This window comes from Narcine bancroftii, chromosome 8 (genome assembly GCF_036971445.1).
Source record: "Narcine bancroftii isolate sNarBan1 chromosome 8, sNarBan1.hap1, whole genome shotgun sequence".
Taxonomy (NCBI): Eukaryota; Metazoa; Chordata; class Chondrichthyes; order Torpediniformes; family Narcinidae; genus Narcine; species Narcine bancroftii.
In genome coordinates this window covers 48,537,964-48,557,111 of record NC_091476.1, presented here as the reverse complement: position 1 = coordinate 48,557,111, position 19,148 = coordinate 48,537,964, and the positions used below count along the sequence as shown (strand labels likewise).

Genomic DNA, 19,148 nt, shown 5'->3' with positions numbered 1-19,148 from the left:
TAACAAGAGGTTATCCACTTTGGCATAAAAAATAGAACAATGTAATATTTTCTAAATTGTTGGTATTCAAATTATAATGTTTTATTGCAACCTTGTCTGCTACTTGGGAGCCAAATTTAATAGTGGCTCAGGCATTCACTTTCAGAATATTACTGACTAATTAAGAAAGTTAGCTTAATGTGGAATGATGTGGTTTTTCTAGAATGTAGGTACAGTATATAAAATATTTACTTTATTGCTGATCATACTTTTCCAAAATACCATTGATATTTGCATTCATACATATAAAGGATAAGTGAGATTTTGCTCGACTTTGGCACACATTTTCTAAATTCAGGTTCAAGATCCCTTTTATTGTCATGTAATAATACATAAAAAATTGAATATACATGATATTATGTCTGCAGTAAGGCAATCAAAGAGTCGCCATGAGCATGGCCTAGCACCCCTAACAATAAGAGAGAGGAAAGAGGGAGCCTGGTCAGAGGCACCCAGTGTCCGTGGATTTGCCTCCAACACTCCTGCAGCCTCTGCAGCCACACGCGCACCTGGTCGATCCATCGGCAACCCGAGCTCAAGGACCAAACTTCTGATATGATCAGGAAGTCTTCAGTGCTCGAGGGCCTTGGGAGCTTTTGTTTTTTGCCTTCAGATTTATTGTCAAGAGAACATACATGACATCACATACAACCCTGAGATTCTTTATCCTGCAGATGGGCCAGAATTACCACTTTTTAGATGGACCCGACATGATATTTTGAAGTTATGATGGTCAGAATCCGTAGTTTTGATTTCGAGTTCCGACGTTTCCCTGCATTTGCAAAACGTGACATAGTGACACAACTCTCTACCATTGCTGGGTGATTGCAAAATTGTGTGAGAAGAGCATTCAGCACATGCTGTGACGCAACCTTGCTGGCAATTTCTGTGGTGCTTTTGAATAAAGGTTTTCAATGTCCTCTCCCCAGCTGCCCACGCATTTGAGCTCCTGACACCAAGGTCACCCACGCATCCGAACTCTCAACGCCCAGGCCAGCTGCACATCCAAGCTCCAGACGCCCTGGCCACCCACTCATCTGAGCTCCCAACTGCAGGGATTTCTTCTGTGTAAATGGTTTTTGAATAAATATTTTCAACATTTAGTTATAAAAAATGGTAGAATGCGGTATTTTTTTGACTTGCAGTATTTTTAACTAATGATGGGAGCTCTGGAACCGAACCCCATCATAAGTCAGGGTCTACTTGTATTGATAATGCAAAAAAAATGTACAAAACGTACACATGTAAACAAATAAAGAAATGTAAGCAACCTGACTGCGCAATACAGAGAGAATTTAAAAAATCAATAAATTGCAAAGTAAGAGTTCTTAAGTGAGTCACTGATTGAGTTTCTTTTTGAAGAGTCTGGTAGTGGAGGGGTAGCAGCTGTGACTGAATCTGGTGATGCGAGTCTTTTGGCACTTATTACTTCTTTCTTGATGGTAACATTTAGAACTGAACGTGTGGCTTCAGCAGCCTCTTGATTCCAATTCTGATATCTGGTTCCCATGAGTCAGCCTCCTGCAGCCTGCATGAGTTTTTCAAGTGCAAGTTGCCAGCATCTCACAACCTGTGTAGGTCCTTTAGGTGCTGAGCTCCTCGCTGGTTACCAGCTGTGGTACAGTCCTGTAGGGTCGTATCCTATACCTCTCCATATGAACAGCGGATGTTCTCCCAGTTTCTGTTCCCCCGGAACCTACAGCCCTCATGGTATACTGCCCAGCAGCCGTCTTGGATACAGACCTTCATGTTTTGCAGGATTTTTAAAAAAGCACTGTTGGCTCCTTTAACAAACCATTTAAAGCCTGTACAGAGCTGTGGTCATTAGATTCAGATATTAGTACTATGTCTCCTCTCCCCGCTTTCCCAGGTGCACACCTGCAGTAGCGCTGGCATTACAGCAACATTTATTTTTGCCCAAAACTCAACTATTTGCCCTTGGAGGGGAAAACCTTACATGGAGTACATTCAACATCAGATTTATTGAGCTGAATGCCTGATTTCTATTTTAAAATTCCTTGAGACTCTATCAAAATAAGATGTCATCTGTGGAGAAGTTGAGAAAACCATTTCAGATAATACTATACTCCCATAATATCCATGAGGAGTGCATACACAAAAGTGCTGGAGAAACTCGGAGTCACACAGCATCAAAAAGAAGCAAAGGGATGTAACCAACATTTCATTAAGGTATGAGCAAAAAGCAAACAGGCCCCTGAATTTAAAAGTGGGGAGAAGAGAGGAGGGAAGGAGGAGCACAGGTCAACAGGCAAGGGGTCATGGGTAGATATGGGTGGAGAGAAGAAGATAAAAAAATCTGAGAAGTTACAGGGAAAGGGGCTAGCTCTCTGAATGGAGAGGGAGTAGATTTTGGAGCTGAAGGAGACAGAGGGATTGCAGAAAAAGAGAGACGGGAGAAGCCTAACAAACTGGAGAAATTGATATTAATGCAGTCTGGTTGGAGAGTGTCTAGATGGAATATTAGGTGTTGTTGCTCTAATTTGGGATTTGGGGATGCCTGTTTGGCATGGAAAGACAGGTCGGTGTTGGATTTGTGTGTGGAATTGAAATAGTTGCTACTGTGAGGTCCCCTTTATTGCAGCAGACAAAGCAATGGTGCTCAATGAAGCAATCTCCAACTCTACTTCCAATGTAGAGGAGGCCATAACGAGAGCATAGGATGCATTAGATAACTCCTGCAGATTCACATGAAATGTTGGTTTATTTGGAAAGACTATTTGGGCCCCCGAATGATGGTGAGGGAGGAGGTTTAGGCACAAGTGTAGTATTTCCTGTGGTCATAGGATAGGTGTCAAGTGGGTGATTAGTGGACAAGGGAGTCCCAGGAGGGGCAGTGCCTGCCAAAAGAGGAGAGGAAAGATGTATCTGGTGGTAGGATCACATTGGCAGAAATTGCAGAGGATGATATTTTGGATGCCAAGGTTGGTGGGATGGGAAATGAGGCAAGGAGAAATCTGTTGTAGTTGCGTCTGGGGGCAGAGGGGGGCAGGGCAGATGAATAGGAAATAGAAGAGATGTCGGGAAAAGGCTGAGTTGATGGGGGACAGTAGAGAGGAAGCCATGCTTTTTTGAAGAATGAGGACATCTCAGATGTTCTGGAACCAAGACTTCGTGTTGGGATCAAATGCAACAAAGACAGAGGATCTGAAGAGGTGTAGTTAGGTCATTGTGGGAATTGGGTTCATAGAAAATGTCTCCTGAGATTGGGACAAAGAGGTCGTGAAAAGGGGAAAGTGTTGCCAGAGATAGGCCAAGGTGAATTTGAGGTCTAGGTGACAGTTAGCCGCAAAGTGGATAAAGCACGAGGCAGCACCAATGTTGTTGTCATTGTCGCAGATGAAAAGTTGAGAGGCCTTCCCTGTGTAGGCTTATAGCATAAATAATACCACATAGCCAAAAAGGCAGTCATATCTGGGAACCATGTGCATACCCACACTTACTTCTTTGACTTGGAGAACGTGAGATTAGTCAACGGAGGAGTATATCCATGAAGAGAATATCCTGAAAATTTTTGATTTCTGTGTCCTTCTGACAGAAATAGTCTGTTAGGAAGTGTGCGTGTCTGATTCAAGCATGCAGTGGGTTATGTGGGTGTTATTGCTTTTATTTCCAAATTTGAATCATGAATTTTTCATTTCTGGAATAACTCTCTGTTCCATTTAATTTATTAGGTAGAAGGAACTGAGTGCACAGTGTCCTCCATTACATAAGCATGTTTTGTTTTTGTTCATGAGGCACGCACATTTCTTTGTGTTTGGTTTTGCATTCACATGCAGGGTTATAGATATCAAGCTTGGAAAAGAAAAAAGAAAATCACCAAGATTCAATTTACTGTCATGTAATTAAAAACAATGTCCTATTACACAGAATTGCCTTTTGTCTGCTGTAAAGCAGACAGATTTGTCATCGGCAGAAATTGCCTGAAGCGCCTCTTACAGTCAGAGAAAGAGAAGCAAAAGAGAGTTCCCCATAGAGTCATTGAGTGTCTGTGGATTTGCCTCCAGTGTTCCCGTAGCCTCCACAACCACACATAGTCCAGTCCAAACCATTTGCAACCTGAGCTCCAGATCCGAACCTTCGATACGATTAGATATCTTCAGTGTCCTTGGCACCCTCTCATCCCAATTCCGATACCTGGTACCCATTCAGCCAATTTCGAGCCAGTCTGCAGCCTGGTGTGAGTGCATTGACTACAATCTCCAGTAGCCCCACAACCTCCATGGTTCTTTACCTTGAGTCACCAACAGCCCGCCGCCTTTGTGTTCCTCATCTGGAGCCCTTCACTAGTCTGTCATTATGATCTCTGCCCTGTGGGTCATCCCCTCTTCTTTTCCTTCTCAGATGTGGTATGGCATCCCGTTTTCTGGTGCCCTATGCCAGTCCTCTGCTTCCATGTAACCCCTCGACCCTGATGCCAATCATAGGCTCTGCTTTCCTGGGCACAGGCCCCAAGGTTGTGGGATTTTAAATAAAACCTCTTTTGGTTTCTTTAACAGGCCTTTTAAAGCCTGTACAGGACTGATGGCAATCGTACTGGGCAGTTGGACACTGCAGGAGTGCTATGTCTCTGCCCTCCACTCTTCCCAGGTTTGCCTCAGCGACAGCACTGCCATTATAGCAGTTCCAGCATCTCTGCCATTTTCCATTTCTATGGAGTGCACCTTTATTGTAACATAGAACAAGTAAGAATACATGTTGAGTCACCAAAACCTTTTAAATTGCAGAATGTATTATCAAGATTATTTGAAATAGATTGATTTAACTCTATTTAGAATCAGAGTTGTACAACATAGAAATGAGTCTCTCATCCATGCCAATCATGATGTCTACCTGATTTCTATCTTTTTGCTTACCTCATTCTCATATCCCTCTAAACCTATTCTATCCACATACCTTTCTAAAACTTGAGTTTTGTAATTGTCCCAGCTCTACTACTTTCTCTGGTTGCTTGTTCCATATATTGACCACCTTATGTGCAGAAACGTTTGACCCTGAGGTTTGCTTTTAATCTTTTCCCTCTCACTTTAAACTGTGCTCTTCATTTTTATCTTCCTTTATCCCGGGAAAATGAAAACTGTGACTATTCCTCTTATCTATGCCCCTCGTGATTTTGTTTCCCTCTTTAAGGTTAACCCTCAGCTTTTTACACTCCAGGGAAAATAGTCCCAGCCTATCCAGCCTCTCATTACTTGTGAATCCTTATGTATCTTTTCTGCACACTTTCTGGCTTATTAACATCCTTTCTATTGCTAGGTGACCAGGACTACATGTAACAATCCAAGTGCGGTTTCACCAAAATTTCATACTGCTGTAACATAATGTCCCAAATCTTGTATTCTGTGCCCTGATTGATGCTTTTAGGGAGCTGAATGATTATGTTCCTGGGTTTCTTATTTTTACATTTTAAATTTAGACATACAGCATGGAAACAGCCCCTTCACGAGCCCATGCAACCCATTTATACACAATTGACCTACAACTCTTGGTATGTTTTGAATGGTGGGAGGAAACTGGAACACCCGGATGAAGCCCACACAGACACGGGAAGAAAGTACTGTGACGGATTATGTTGTATTTTGTATTGTATATAAATATGTTGTAAAGGAGATAAATTGTGGCAGGTTTTTTTTAGTGTAGGTCACATATAGACACTTCAAAATAGATCTCATTTAAAATACTGGAGCTCTGCTCAAGCCAGACAGGCAGGCTCCAAATGCCTTTGCAAAAGCTTTGGGGAGTACCTTTTGAGACTCCATTAATAGATTGTTGTTTTGAAAAACAACATGAAAGACTCGGAGGATTAGGTTCAGAGCCGCAGGCTGTATAAGTGCATTTTGCTGTTCTAAGCAGTAATCTCACGTGTTCTGCTTTTTTATTGACACAAAACTGCTTAAACATACATTCACGTTTGGCATTAGTTTTGATGGCATTGATACATGATCACGATGCAGTATCTCGTGTAGGACAGGGAAAACTTGGCCACTGAGTTTTCTTGGTGGATAACACATTGCACAACTAACATGTTTAGATTTTCATCCTTCATTAATTTTAAACATCCTGTTATTTTTTCAACCATTGTAGCAGGTGCACCATTTGCAGCACAAGATACAAGGTTTCCTTTTAGTATTTCATTTTCATACAAATAAATTTTGGGCTTGCTGAAGATATCAACTGCAGTAGTGATTACTAATGATTCACCAAACAACATCTCTTCTTGAAACTTTTCCGGATCAATATATGTCATGTATGCCAATAGCAGAGCTTCACTGTCCCATATGGTAGATTCATCCAGTTGTATTGAGAACTTCTGTCATTTCAACTTCTCAATAAGCTGTTTTTCAACATCTTGACCCATGTCATCTATTCTGTTGCAGACTACTATTAATCAATTGCATTTTGCAGAACTATTTTGAGAAACAACGATATTGCGGGTTTAATACGTTCCTCCCCAGTTGTATGATTGTTCCCATGTTTTGCTATCAACAGAGAAATTTCATAGCTAGCTTCAAGGGTACGATTCAGGGCTGCTGTTTGCGCAGCGAATAACAGTGATTTTTGATCTATTTTCAAACTTCTCTTTCAGTGATTTAGAATATTCCAATTTCGCATTGACATTGTTAGGATGTTCTACCCTCAAATGAGCTTAAGGACATCCTGCTTTGATTGATTCATTTGACTAAATCTGTTGGCATAATAGGCAAAAGGGTGCACGTTCATCATGTTTAATAGGTATAAACCCAAACTTCAAGAAATCCACTGAATTTTGACAAATCTTTTGCTTGCTTGGTCTGCTCATTTTGAATATACAACAGTGTGAGCTCCCTGAAACAGATTAATCAATATTTTATTATGTCTTAGAATTGACAAATGTAATAAAATTAATGATCGAATCAAAAGAATAATACTGGCCAGTAAATGGAATAAAATATTTAGGGATTCAAATAGATAACAATTTAAAAACATATTTAAATTAAATTATAACTCGCTACTTAAGAAAATTGATGAAAATTTAAGAAGATGGATGGAATTACCTATAACCTTATTGGGAAGAGTTAATTGTATAAAAATGAATATTTTTCATGAAATACTATATCTTTTTCAAACATTGCCTATTTTTATACTACAGAAACTTTTTCAGGAACTGAATAAATGAGTAAGAAAGTTCCCTTGGAAGGGAAAAATGTTGAGAGTTTTATTAGAAAAACTAACTTGGAAATTTGAATTGGGAGATTTGCAACTTCCAAACTTTAAAGATTATTATAATATAGCACAACTGAGATTTCTTTCTTCCCTTTTCGAGGAGGAAGAAAAACCAGCATGGATTAAGATAGAGATGGATAAAATAGGGGAGACAATACCTGAAGATTTTATATATAAATGGGAGAATGATTTTTAATTGGAGATAGAGAAACGTCATTGTTGAAACATTTGATTAATTTATGGTATAGAGTACATGTTCAATTAGGAACAAAGAATTACGGGATGCCTAAAATGCCATTGATTCAAAATAGGCTGAGTCCTTTTTACAATGAATAACTTTTTAATAATTCGTCTAGTAATGGAATGAGGAAAATAGTCGATTTTTTGAAGGAAGGAACTTAATCACATTTGATCAATTGATAGATAAATACAGGATACAAAATAATACAATATTTTGTTATTATCAATTAAAGGTGTTCTAGAGGGATAAATTAGGTCCAACAATTTTATTGCCTGAAAGCAAAATAGAAAGTTTGAATTTTAATAAATCTATTAAATTTATTTCAGCTATATATTCATTATTGCAGAAGGGAATATGTAAACAAGGAATTCATTGATCTAAACAATGAATTTGATCTGAATACAAGTATTGGGAAGAAACAATTAGTTGGAATTGTGTCATGATATTATGACAAACTCAATAAATGTTAGGTAGAGATTGGTTTGTATAATTTTTTGGATCAATTATATCTTACTCCACAGAAATTAAATAGGTTGAAATCAGATTTAACAGATAAATGTTTTAGGTTCAAGAGATAGGCATTTTTTCTTTAACACTACTTGGTCATGTTCAAAATTGAGATCTTTTTGGATGGATTTAGCAGTATTTTTGGAATGGATTACTAAAGTTAAATTTCCACAGGATCCAATGTTTTTCCTATTAGGTAATATATTTGGGATTAGGCCAAAATTAAAATTTAATATGTTCCAAAAGGAATTTGTGTAAATTGCACTGGCAGTTGCAAGAAAATGCAGGCAGTGTCACGGAAATCAGATTCAAATTTGGGAATGGATCGATGGCATGCGGAAATAAGTACTGTAGATGTTTATCTCTTGGAAAAAATACATTTAATTTAAGAAATAAATATAATTTCTTGAAAAATTTGTGCCAATATCTACATACTATAGATATTAGATTAGTATTAGATTTCCCCTTAACCTCAAAATCTTATCAACACTTTGGTGTATACTGGTTTAATATTCTAGAGGCAAAAATTGATGAAATTGTTTGTAATTTTTGTAACCAGATGCATTTTTTCTTTTTTTCTTACTTTCTTTTCTTTCTTTGTTTTACTTGTTGGGGGTTATTATTTTGGGGGCGGGTGTGGGAAGAGTTGGGGGATATAAAATAAAATACTATGTATTGTTTAGATTTGAATGAAAGATGATCCTGTATTTAGATATTTATACATGTATTGAATTTAAATAAAATATTCAAAAAAATATGAGAAAGATTTGTATTTATGCAGTGGTTTATGAACACCTTAAAGGGTTGAGGGATAAATTTTGGTCCAGATGTTGAGGATCAAAAGACAATACCACGGTATCTTCCACTTGAAGTAAATCACGAAAATCTGTAGACACTGTGGCTGAAGTAAAAACAGAAAATGCTCGAGAAACTCAACTGGTCAAACAGTAAACTGCCCACTTGAAGGAACAAACTGGGCATCACTGACATTTTGTTAGTTTCATAATTCTGGAGTGGAGTGCCATCTTAGATTTTTATGCAAACATTAACTTTCTACTTCATTCAAGTATTATCAGCTGAAAAGTGATTGATGTTCGCACAAGGGTATCCCCATTCTTCCATTAATCTGGAGAATATTGATCATTTTGCTTTGTTTCAATTTCTGGTTGATTAATTTGGTTAGTCTGCTGAGTTAGTATTGTGTTGGTTATAGATGAATTCCATTGCCAAAAATAAAACCACAGGAACACAAGAACAAATTTGTATTGAATTTTACTTCAATATTTTATTTTGTACATTGTATTATATTGTATGGAATTTTATTTCAATTTTTTATTTCAACTGCACAGTTGGCATAGCAGTTAGAGCAACACTTTCAAGCATCAGCGATCAGGACCAGACATGGATGTGAATTCCGTGCTATCTGTAAGGAGTTTGTATGTTCTCTCCATTCGTGATTTTTCTCCAGGGGCGGTTTCCTCCCACCATTCAAAAAATGTTCTGGGAGTATAGGTGTATTGTGTGTAAATTGGACAGCCCGGACTCATGGGTCGAAATGCCCTGTTACTGTGCTATCTGTCTACATTTAAAAACTATGGTGTATACAGGTTTAATATTCTAGATTTTTTGATGTTTAAAAAAATTTTCTGTTGACCTCTGTCCTTAAAAATGGCAGTGCTGTTGGAGCTGCAGTAACGACACGGCTGCCACTGGTGTGGACCCGGGAGACTGGAGACACAGTGGTGCTCTGAAGAGTTTAGCTGCCCTGACCTAATGCCAATGGCTCTGTGTAGGCTTTAGACAGCCTGTTAGAGGAGCTGATGGTGTTTTTGTGTATTATTACATGTTCTGTACTATTATATGACAATAAATGAATCTTGAATCTTAATGCAGGTCTTTCTGATTTACTATGAGCAGCATTTATATTCTTGGGGAGTACTTTGGTGTCAAAGAGGACAGGTTTTCACTCAGGTTTTGAAGAAGCTGATGAGGAAAATATAGAATCTGAAAAAACTGCAGGAGGTCCCTGATGGGTGGGTAGAAATCGATATTCTTTGCTGACCTTACACATGCTCTCAAAGACTCGATGCCTTCCTGTAAGTTGCTTCTCCATTTTGAATGTCAGGAATCCCATGAGTCACAGACTTACTACATTCTTTTTTCGAAGTTGCTTGAGAAATCCATGAAACATTTCCTTTCCACATTGGTCATCTCTTGCTTTGATTCAGCTTGTTTTCTGTTGTCTTTGCATTGAGTGTGCAAATGATGTACATTGCTCATTGAAGCTTTGGTGATGGTGATGATGGACAGGATGCTGACTTATGGTCAATTATTCTTCTTGTGGATTTAGAGAATGTTGTGCAGTGGGAATACTTCAATAGTTAGGCCGTAAGACATTGGAGCAGAAATAGACTCTATCAAGTTTTCCTCACCATTTAATCACGAGCTGATCCATTTTCTCACTCAGCCCCTCTGCCTGGTCTTGTTTCCATAACCTCTCATGCTCTGACTAATCAAGAATCTATCAATCTCTTCCTTAAATGCACCCAATGGCGTGACCTCCACAATGCCCTATGGCAACGAATACCACAGATTTACAACACTCTGGTTGAAGAAACTCCACGGCATCTCTGTTATAAGTAGACACCCCTCAATACTGATTTTTGGGCCATCTTGTCCTAGACTCTCCATCCATGGGAAACAACCTTTCTATATCTACGCTGTCCACGTCTTCAACTTTTGAAATGTTCTAATGAGATCCCCTAATTTTCCTAAATTTCAACGATACAGACCAAGAGCTGTCAAACACTCGTCATATGATAACACTTTCATTCCCAGAATCATCCTCCTCTCTTAAACAAGGAGCCCAAAATTGCTCACAATACTCTGTGGGGTCTCTCTAGTACCTTATAAACCCTCACTGTTGCATCCCTTCTCTTGTATTCAGGGAGTTTCTCCTGTTGGTGGTTTGTATCTGAAACATTAAGGCAGCAGAATATCGACGTACTCCTGCCTGCCACGATTAAAACAACTTGGTGCTCTATCCAAGCATTTTTTTTTTAAAAAGCGCTATATTACCTTGCTCTTTCCTCAGCCAGGATTAGGATGCATAGGCTTGGAAAGAAAGATGTTGGAAATATCTGTGCTACCCCATGAAACAACGGCTGATACTTTTGCAAAGCTGTGAGGATAACATCTTAATCCAGTTACTGTTGGAAACAATGGGCATTTGTTTACTTTCAACAGACCTCCTCCCATGTGAACCTGAGCAGAGAATGGTCTTGAGCAAAGCATCATTTGCCCATTATTAAGTTGCTGTGGGGATATTGGAATTATGTGCACATAGTTCAGTAGAGAGCAACCAAGACCAGCTATGCTAAATGGCTTGAGCATCTTTTGTCTGAGAATATGAAAACTGGTTGCAATTAAGTTGTTCTACAGACTAATTTTAAAATTTGGTGAATTTGTTTGTGCCTGACTAACATGTCTTTCTAAGCATTCTTTAAAGTAACAAAATAGCATTGTATCTGTTGATTTAATTATATAATATTGTTGAAATATAGTTCTTAACTGTTGGGATGTTAAATATGTTCAAAACTTGGTTTCTTCAGGATGAAGGAAGATTCAAGGAGATTGCAATTACACACCACGTGAAGGAAGGATGCGAGAGGGCTGACCCCACACAATTTGAATTGTTGAAGGTTCTTGGTCAGGGATCTTTTGGAAAGGTCAGTGTTATTTGTGGATTTTGTGGGAACAGTTGATGATAAAGTTCAGTTCAAATCATACAGCACAGAAACAGGCCCTTCAGCCCAATTTGTCCATGCTTGAGAGTGGAGACTTGGACACCCCTTCACACTTCATCCTGCAACTGGTATAGAGATCATTTTCTCCTTGATTTGAGTTGAAGGGAGCAAGTATCGGTACTTCAGGTTGGAAATTGATCATTAAAAATTCTAAGCAGACTGACTTTACAATGATTACAATTGGTGAACAATTTTTAAAGCGACGGCTTATATTTAGCTATTGTTGCAACTTTTCGATTTTAAATGATCTGTTTTGTTATTTTTAAGATTAAAATTTTCAAATTAATTTTTAATGTTTCTGAAGGTCAGAAATATCAAACTAAGACTAAACCCACTTCATTTGATAAATAAGAATTTTAACTTGTTTGTCCATTTGATTTGATTCTGTAAGGTTTACCAAAAAATTCATGTCTGATTGTAAATGCTTGAAAGGAAGCTTAAACAAATAATAAAATGCTTTAAATGTGTAAGCATTTTATAATACGTTCCTTAATATTCCTGCAGTAGAATGGTGGTGTAAGGTTGAGAAGCAAAGAATAATCAGTTTGGTCAAAAATATAGTGAATAATATACTGAAACTGAATTTGCAGAATAGATCCTCAATTTAAACTGAGACTGAGATGAATGTATTTTTCTTTTTCAATCTTTTTATTGGTCTTTGAGAAAATAATATCAGATAAGTTCAGGTAAAAATAAATTGAAATTACAGAAAGTAAACAATAGTAAACGAGATGCATTTAATCCATGTTGTCGATAAAAAAGGAAAAGAGAAAAGGGAAAAAAAACCTATAACATGCAATTTATAACCCCAACCTACTTTCTGAGCGATTACAATCAAACCCAGGCATCAACTACTAATTTCAATACTAATAGTTCAAAAAATGAAGAAAGAGAAAAAAAGAAAAGATTTTTAATAAAGAGCAAAAATAATTGATTTATAAATTTTGAAAATAATTGAAAAAAGAATCCCAAAGAGAATTTTTTTTAACTCATTTTAGTAGTTGAGCACCTGATTTCCGAGAGAGAGATATACCATCAAATCCAATAACCATTATGTATGTGTGGGAGGGACAACATCTTTCCACAGTAATAAAATGAGCTTTCTAGTAATCAGGAAAGCAAATGCAACTACATGGGATTGAATTGGTGGCAAAATTAAGTTCATTGGTCCATTTGTTCCAAAAATATTAATAAAATGGCTTGCCAGAACATATAATATAAAATACCTTCCTAATTTGTACACTTATCACATATATTAGGATAAAATTTAGCTAATTGAACTTTGGAATAGTGGACCCTATGGACTACTTTAAATTGAAATAAGGAATGTCTAGCACAGAGAGAGGATGAATGTATATTTTTCAAGTCATGTATCCAAACTTTCTTATTGTTAAATAAAGAACTATCGCTAAATCTTAAAAATAGTTCATAATGGCCTGAAAGCAGTCCTTTCTGATTAGGTCTAAAATTATATACTTCCCAGATCGATATAAGTCTTGGGGAAACCTCAACATTAAGGTGTTTAAGAAACTCGTAATCCATAAATACTAAAAGAAATATTGATTAGGTAATTTTAATAACCAGAGTGACCCCACCGTCGTCAGGAATGGGTGTAACCGGTTCTCCGGACTTAAGCCATCTATCAACTATCAACTAATGCAGACACGTGTGTGAGAAGGCTTGCAAGATTTCCCTCAGGACCAAGCTAATTGTCAATAAAAGGGTTCTTTTTTTGGATTTGGGAAAACACTGGTGTTGGTTGTTTCTCTCCGGGTCTCACAAGGTGGAAGCTTGTATTCCACACAATGCGTGCACAGAACAAACATTCAACACATTTACAACATTAAATTTAGCAGATAATTGCTCAAAGGAGGCAAGGTTTTGGTCCATATATCAGTGCAAGAAAGATTGAATACTTAGCCTGGACCATTGAGTATATCCAATGTTTTGAACTGAGGGTGAAAACAAAGAAATTACGTAAAATTGGACTAATTAATAAAAATCTATGATAACCAAAATGCTTTCCAAATTGAAACAACTAACTACCAAATTATCAGTTAGTTTGGAGAGCAAAAAAAGGCAAAAGTACTCCCAGTATTGAGATAAGAGAGTGTCTTTTCTTGGATTTAATCTCTAAGCCAATCCATCCTGAGGCACCTGAATATTCATTATGATGTATCCAAATAATGATATATCTAATGTTTCCTGCCTAGTAATAACGTTTCAAATTAGGTAATGCCAAGCCCCCATCTGTATTTTTATGAGAAAGACGAATCAGTTTACTCTCTCAGTTGGAAGGTTCGACTAGAAAAGTGCATGTGCATCGTGCAAAAGGAACCATTGTTGTCACTCAGATTTCAAGGAAAATGGCTGTGACAAATTACTGTGTTAAACATGCCTTTTGATACTGAATGCAACTTATTTGATAAACTATTGTGTTTTTATTAAGATAATGTGTCCATGATAATTTGATGTACTCATAATTAAGCCATTAAGTTACATTAAATTTGAATTGGTGAATATAACACTTTCTAATTACTTTTTCACTTTTGGGATCTTGGATTTGCCTCTATCGCTATGGAAGCAAGAACAAAAGTACAGATAACCCTTGTGTTACAGTCATTCAGGTTACTGAAGTTCATCCTTCCAGTATTCAAAAATCATGACCCAGAAATTTGAATATGGAATAAAATTCATCCTCATGTAATTTACATGTGGATCAAAAGTAAATAAGCAATTGCAGTTTATTCTTGTGGAGATGACATATGGAAAGTCACAGTGTAGACCATTTTCTAGGATCACAGCCCCTCTTTCCCACCCCCCTCCTCCCTGCTTAATATGAAGGTCATCTGCATGCAATTTTAGTGAAATGTAATCCCTCGTGGGTTGTCTAGTGCAGACTTAACTCAAATGTTTTCCAACTTTTTTACTTTTACCTGTCTACAATTAGATTTTTTTTCAAAAGGAATTGAATAATGTAATAAAAAAATTACAAATACTGGAAATACTTAGCAACTTGGGTAGTTTATGTGGAAAGAGAAGTTATTAACATTTCAGATCTTTGTACCAGACTCAAAATCTGACTCGTTAAGTTGTCTGATTTGCCGAGTATTTCCAGCATTTTCTGATGTTTATTTCTGATTTATAGCACCTGCAATTTTTATTTTATATATGTCCCATTTAATATTTAGGATTCTTCTCGGGAATTAGAGCATAAATGTGTTCATTGCTAAAAGAGGCATTGTATATGGAAAGTTCTCAGTAGGAGTGACTGCCTATGTGGGCTGGAATTGGGAAATGATTCTGAAACCCAGTTCTGAGATAGGGGCATCTGAACCTGCGATGTTGAGTGCGGGCCATCAATGGAGGCTGGATATATCTGGATCACACGTTAAAGGACCTCATGATTTGTGACCACTCACATCACCTGGCCAACAACATATGGATTGCTGTGGCGTGGCGAGCATTGTATGTTTAAGATTATTGCTTCTGAAGGAATCCAACAATACAGAATCAAAGGCTTCAAACTTAACTGTGTGAAACTGATCACTTCCAGTCAAGGAGGTGGAAAGGGAGGTGTAAAAGGAGCACTGCAGTTGTTATGTTCCTCAGTACTCTAGGGCTTTAAGGTTTATGGTGTTTATCTTAATTGGATACCCTCCCTAGTTGCATTGCTTTATATATACTGGAATAAAGTGCAATCTGCTGTTTAGCAGCTAGTTGTTTTCTAATCTTGCCTAAGATCACCCCCTTGCTATAAACACTGCTCCCAATCCAAGTTTAAATGGATACAGCAGCCCTTCAGCCCACCAAATTTGCTCCAATTGCCAAGTAGCCATGTTTACCCTGATGTGACGCTAATCCATTTCTATTCTCCCCCTTACAATTCCAGCCAATACATACTTGGTGCAGTTCACAATAACCATTTAACCTACCTTCCAATCTTTAAATGAGTACAGTAAATAGAATAGTGAGTCCAATGTTAAACCATTGAGTTTTCCGAAATAAATGGAAAGTAGATGATCAGTTTCATTTTATGCTGTGTGCTTTTCCTGATATTCAAGATAGTAAGTTCCACATTCTAGCTATTCACAAGAATTATTCTTTTGAATTATATATATTTTTTTTTGGGGGGGGGTACTTTTTTGTGAGGTAATGGACAAATTTATTTTCATTCATGGTCTATGTGGATTGTTGCCTCTGGCAGCATTTACTTCCCTTCCATAATTTCCTTGAAGCTGGTGCTGGTGATGAGCGAGGTTGTTGAATCTTTGGCATCATTGTGGTAAAAGATGTTCCAGGATGTGGTCACCTCAACCCACAAAGCTAGAGGTGAAGCAAGTCACCTTGGATCGTGGGGGATTTCTGAGGAATATGTGCACTGAAATAGTTGGCCTTCAGCACAATGGCTGGGATCCCTGTCTTCACTGGATATGGAATAGGCTGGAATCCATTGTGTTATTCCATGCCCAGTGTAGGCAGACATTTGATATACTGTGGCGTTTCATAACTGCTGTAGCCTACCCTTTTAAAACGGTGGGGACTTCAGGAGGAGGCACCATTAGATCAGTACTAAAGACTTTTGAAGGATCTGATAAGAGATCATTAATATAAAATATTAATTGAGTTTCTTCCTTTATTTCTGCTTTGTAGCCAGATTGCTAATACTGTGTTTATAGTTCCAGAATTAAACCTATTCTAACATATATCATGAGATTACGACGTGGTACCTTATCATAAACTTGCAGGAAGTCGAAATGTAAAACTGGTATCTACCCTATTCCTGAATGTGTTGCAAACTATAACCATGCAAGAAAGTTTTGGAGACACAAGGGAGACTCCAGGTGCTGTTTATATGAACTAAATACACTCAGCTGGAGAAATGCAACTGTGATCAAGCTGCATCATTGGGAGAAAAATAGTTGATTTTTCAAGCGAAGAATTCAGTCGAAGAATTTAAAACTGAGTGAGCTGCAATATGTCGTATAATGTTCCAAGGGGGTTGTTTGGTGTTAAAAGGCTTTGAGAACCTTTCTACCTACTCCTGACCCTAGTCCTCACACTAGTTGCTGTTGTAATTCCTTTTTCTAATTGATCTAGATATTTGTGATTTTGTCTCCTGTTTTGAATATTTGTTTCATCAAAATTCTTACATTTTGGCTTTGCACTTTTCATTTATTAGGTGTTTTTGGTTAGAAAGGCAGTTGGCCCTGATGCTGGACAACTGTATGCAATGAAAGTACTGAAGAAAGCTACTCTGAAAGGCAAGTCTCAATTCTTTTTATTTTTTTAGTTAATCGCTTACCTTGACTTGTAGCAGAAAACCAGATTTTCAATATTCTGGAATCATTGGTAATGATAAACAAATTAGTATTTTTAAAAACTATTTCACTCAAAACTTTTCTAGTGAAAAACATTGCAATTTCTGACATTCCTTGCTGTGAAAAATAGTAAATTTTAGAGACTTCTCTATCTGTTACCTGGCTTAGTTACTGATCATAAAAATATGAAATGAAGTAGTCCAAGTTAATTCCAAATAATTCAAGGTGAAGTGAATTCTGACATGGCATTCGCCAGATTGATAAGGTCATTCAATATTACTGTGCTCTTGATATTGTAGACATTTTACTTGCAGCTGTACATGCATTTTAGTGACTGTTCATTGGGGAAGTTTGAAGTGGCAGGTCTGTGCCAGCAGTTTTGATACCCAATTGCTTCAAGTGAACTGATTAAGTATCAATTGTCTTGGAAAATTAGAAGTTCTTATGAGCCAAATATTTAGCTTGCTAGAAATTTTTAATTATGGCACATTTCTTAATCATGTATTCATTCTGACATAATAATTGTTTTCCTAATTGTGGGCTTAGTTCATTTTTCCATTTTTTTTGCTCTGTACTTACTGTTACAAATTGTGAGAGGTTAGTTACTTGAAGCTTTATCTCTATTTCAGACCATGAAAGCTTTACAAATTTCTATTTTAATTTTGCCCTTCACAATATTTTTTTGTGTGAGTTATTAGATGACCCTTCTGAACCAGGGAGGTGAGATTGAAGTCATTCAGCATGGAACACGAATTAGTTTTTTTTTTGTTCTGAAACATGTCTGAAACTTCTAGTTCTACATCAGATTAGGAAAATGGCGTAGTGAAAAACTCTTCACTCAAGCTGAAAGCACTGCAGGTCAACTAAATTAAATGTTCAACGTTTATGGTATGTTTCTGCCATTTCATGAACACATGGCGTCATTGAAAATTAAATGTATATTCTTAATTTTCAGTTCGGGATCGTGTTCGCACAAAAATGGAACGAGATATTCTAGTGGAAGTAAATCATCCATTTATTGTTAAATTACACTATGGCAAGTAACAAATTATCAGATTAATTTCATACTTTTGAGCTGTTTTCACTCTGGCATTTATTGTATTTGTTTAGATTTTGTTTTCATTGACAGTTGTAATAATATAAATTGAAATGTTATTTAAAATATGTATTCTTATTTTCTTTGGAAACAACAATCATTTGTGCATTTTGTGCAGTCCAGCATATGTTAACCTGGAAAATAAGAATTTAAGGATATTTGGAAATAAAGTAAAACAGTGGCTGTACATATAATTAATCTGAAAAGTGATAGAGTGAGGACAGAATTGCATTTAGCTGTGATGTTCCTACAAATGATATGAAATCCTGAACTGAAAAATTGTATTATAATAAGGAATGGAAAAGGGTGGCATGGATGGCATAACAGTTAGCGCAATGCTGTTACAGCTCTGGCAGTTGGGACCTGGGTTCAAATCCTGCGCTGTAAAGAGTTTCTCCTCATGCCTGTGTGGGTTTTCCCTCTGGGCTCCAGTTTCCTCCCACCGTTCAAAATGTACCAGGGATTGGAGGTCATTTAGGTGTAATTTGGGCTCGTGAGCTTAAAGGGCCTGATACCTGTTATTGTATATCTAAATTTTTTTTTTAAATAGAAAATGACATAAAAGGAACAAAGAGCAGAGAAAATAAACTAGATATTAAAAAGGTTGTACTGTGAACCATATCAACCAAAATGCACACAAATATTTCCCTCTTAAATATAAACAGTGGCATTTTCTCCCCTCCCCCCCCCCCCCCAACCCTCCCCCCAAACCAACAAACACCCAACATACACAACACAACAAAACCATCAAACGATGTCATCACACAATGAAAAACAAACAAGAAAAATGTGTCATCTACTCTTACACACTGGATCAAGTCATTTTGTCTTATCATTTTAGGGGGTGGAGGTCCGAGGCAAGCGTCTCTGTTGTGTTCCATGTACGGTTTCCAAATTTGTTCAAATAATGTGACTTT

The 19,148-nt window shown here is 37.2% G+C and overlaps 1 protein-coding gene across 4 annotated transcripts in view; it reads left to right on the top strand.

The window, feature by feature from the left end:
• Positions 1-19,148, top strand: part of rps6kal (ribosomal protein S6 kinase a, like) — a 147,462-nt gene that overhangs the window by 63,756 nt on the left and 64,558 nt on the right. For all 4 annotated transcript variants that reach the window (XM_069893639.1, XM_069893641.1, XM_069893640.1 and 1 more), the window contains 3 exons: positions 11,620-11,736; positions 16,997-17,078; positions 18,091-18,171. In XM_069893639.1, coding sequence (XP_069749740.1) covers positions 11,620-11,736; positions 16,997-17,078; positions 18,091-18,171 — 280 coding nt within the window. The remainder of the gene's footprint in view (positions 1-11,619; positions 11,737-16,996; positions 17,079-18,090; positions 18,172-19,148) is intronic.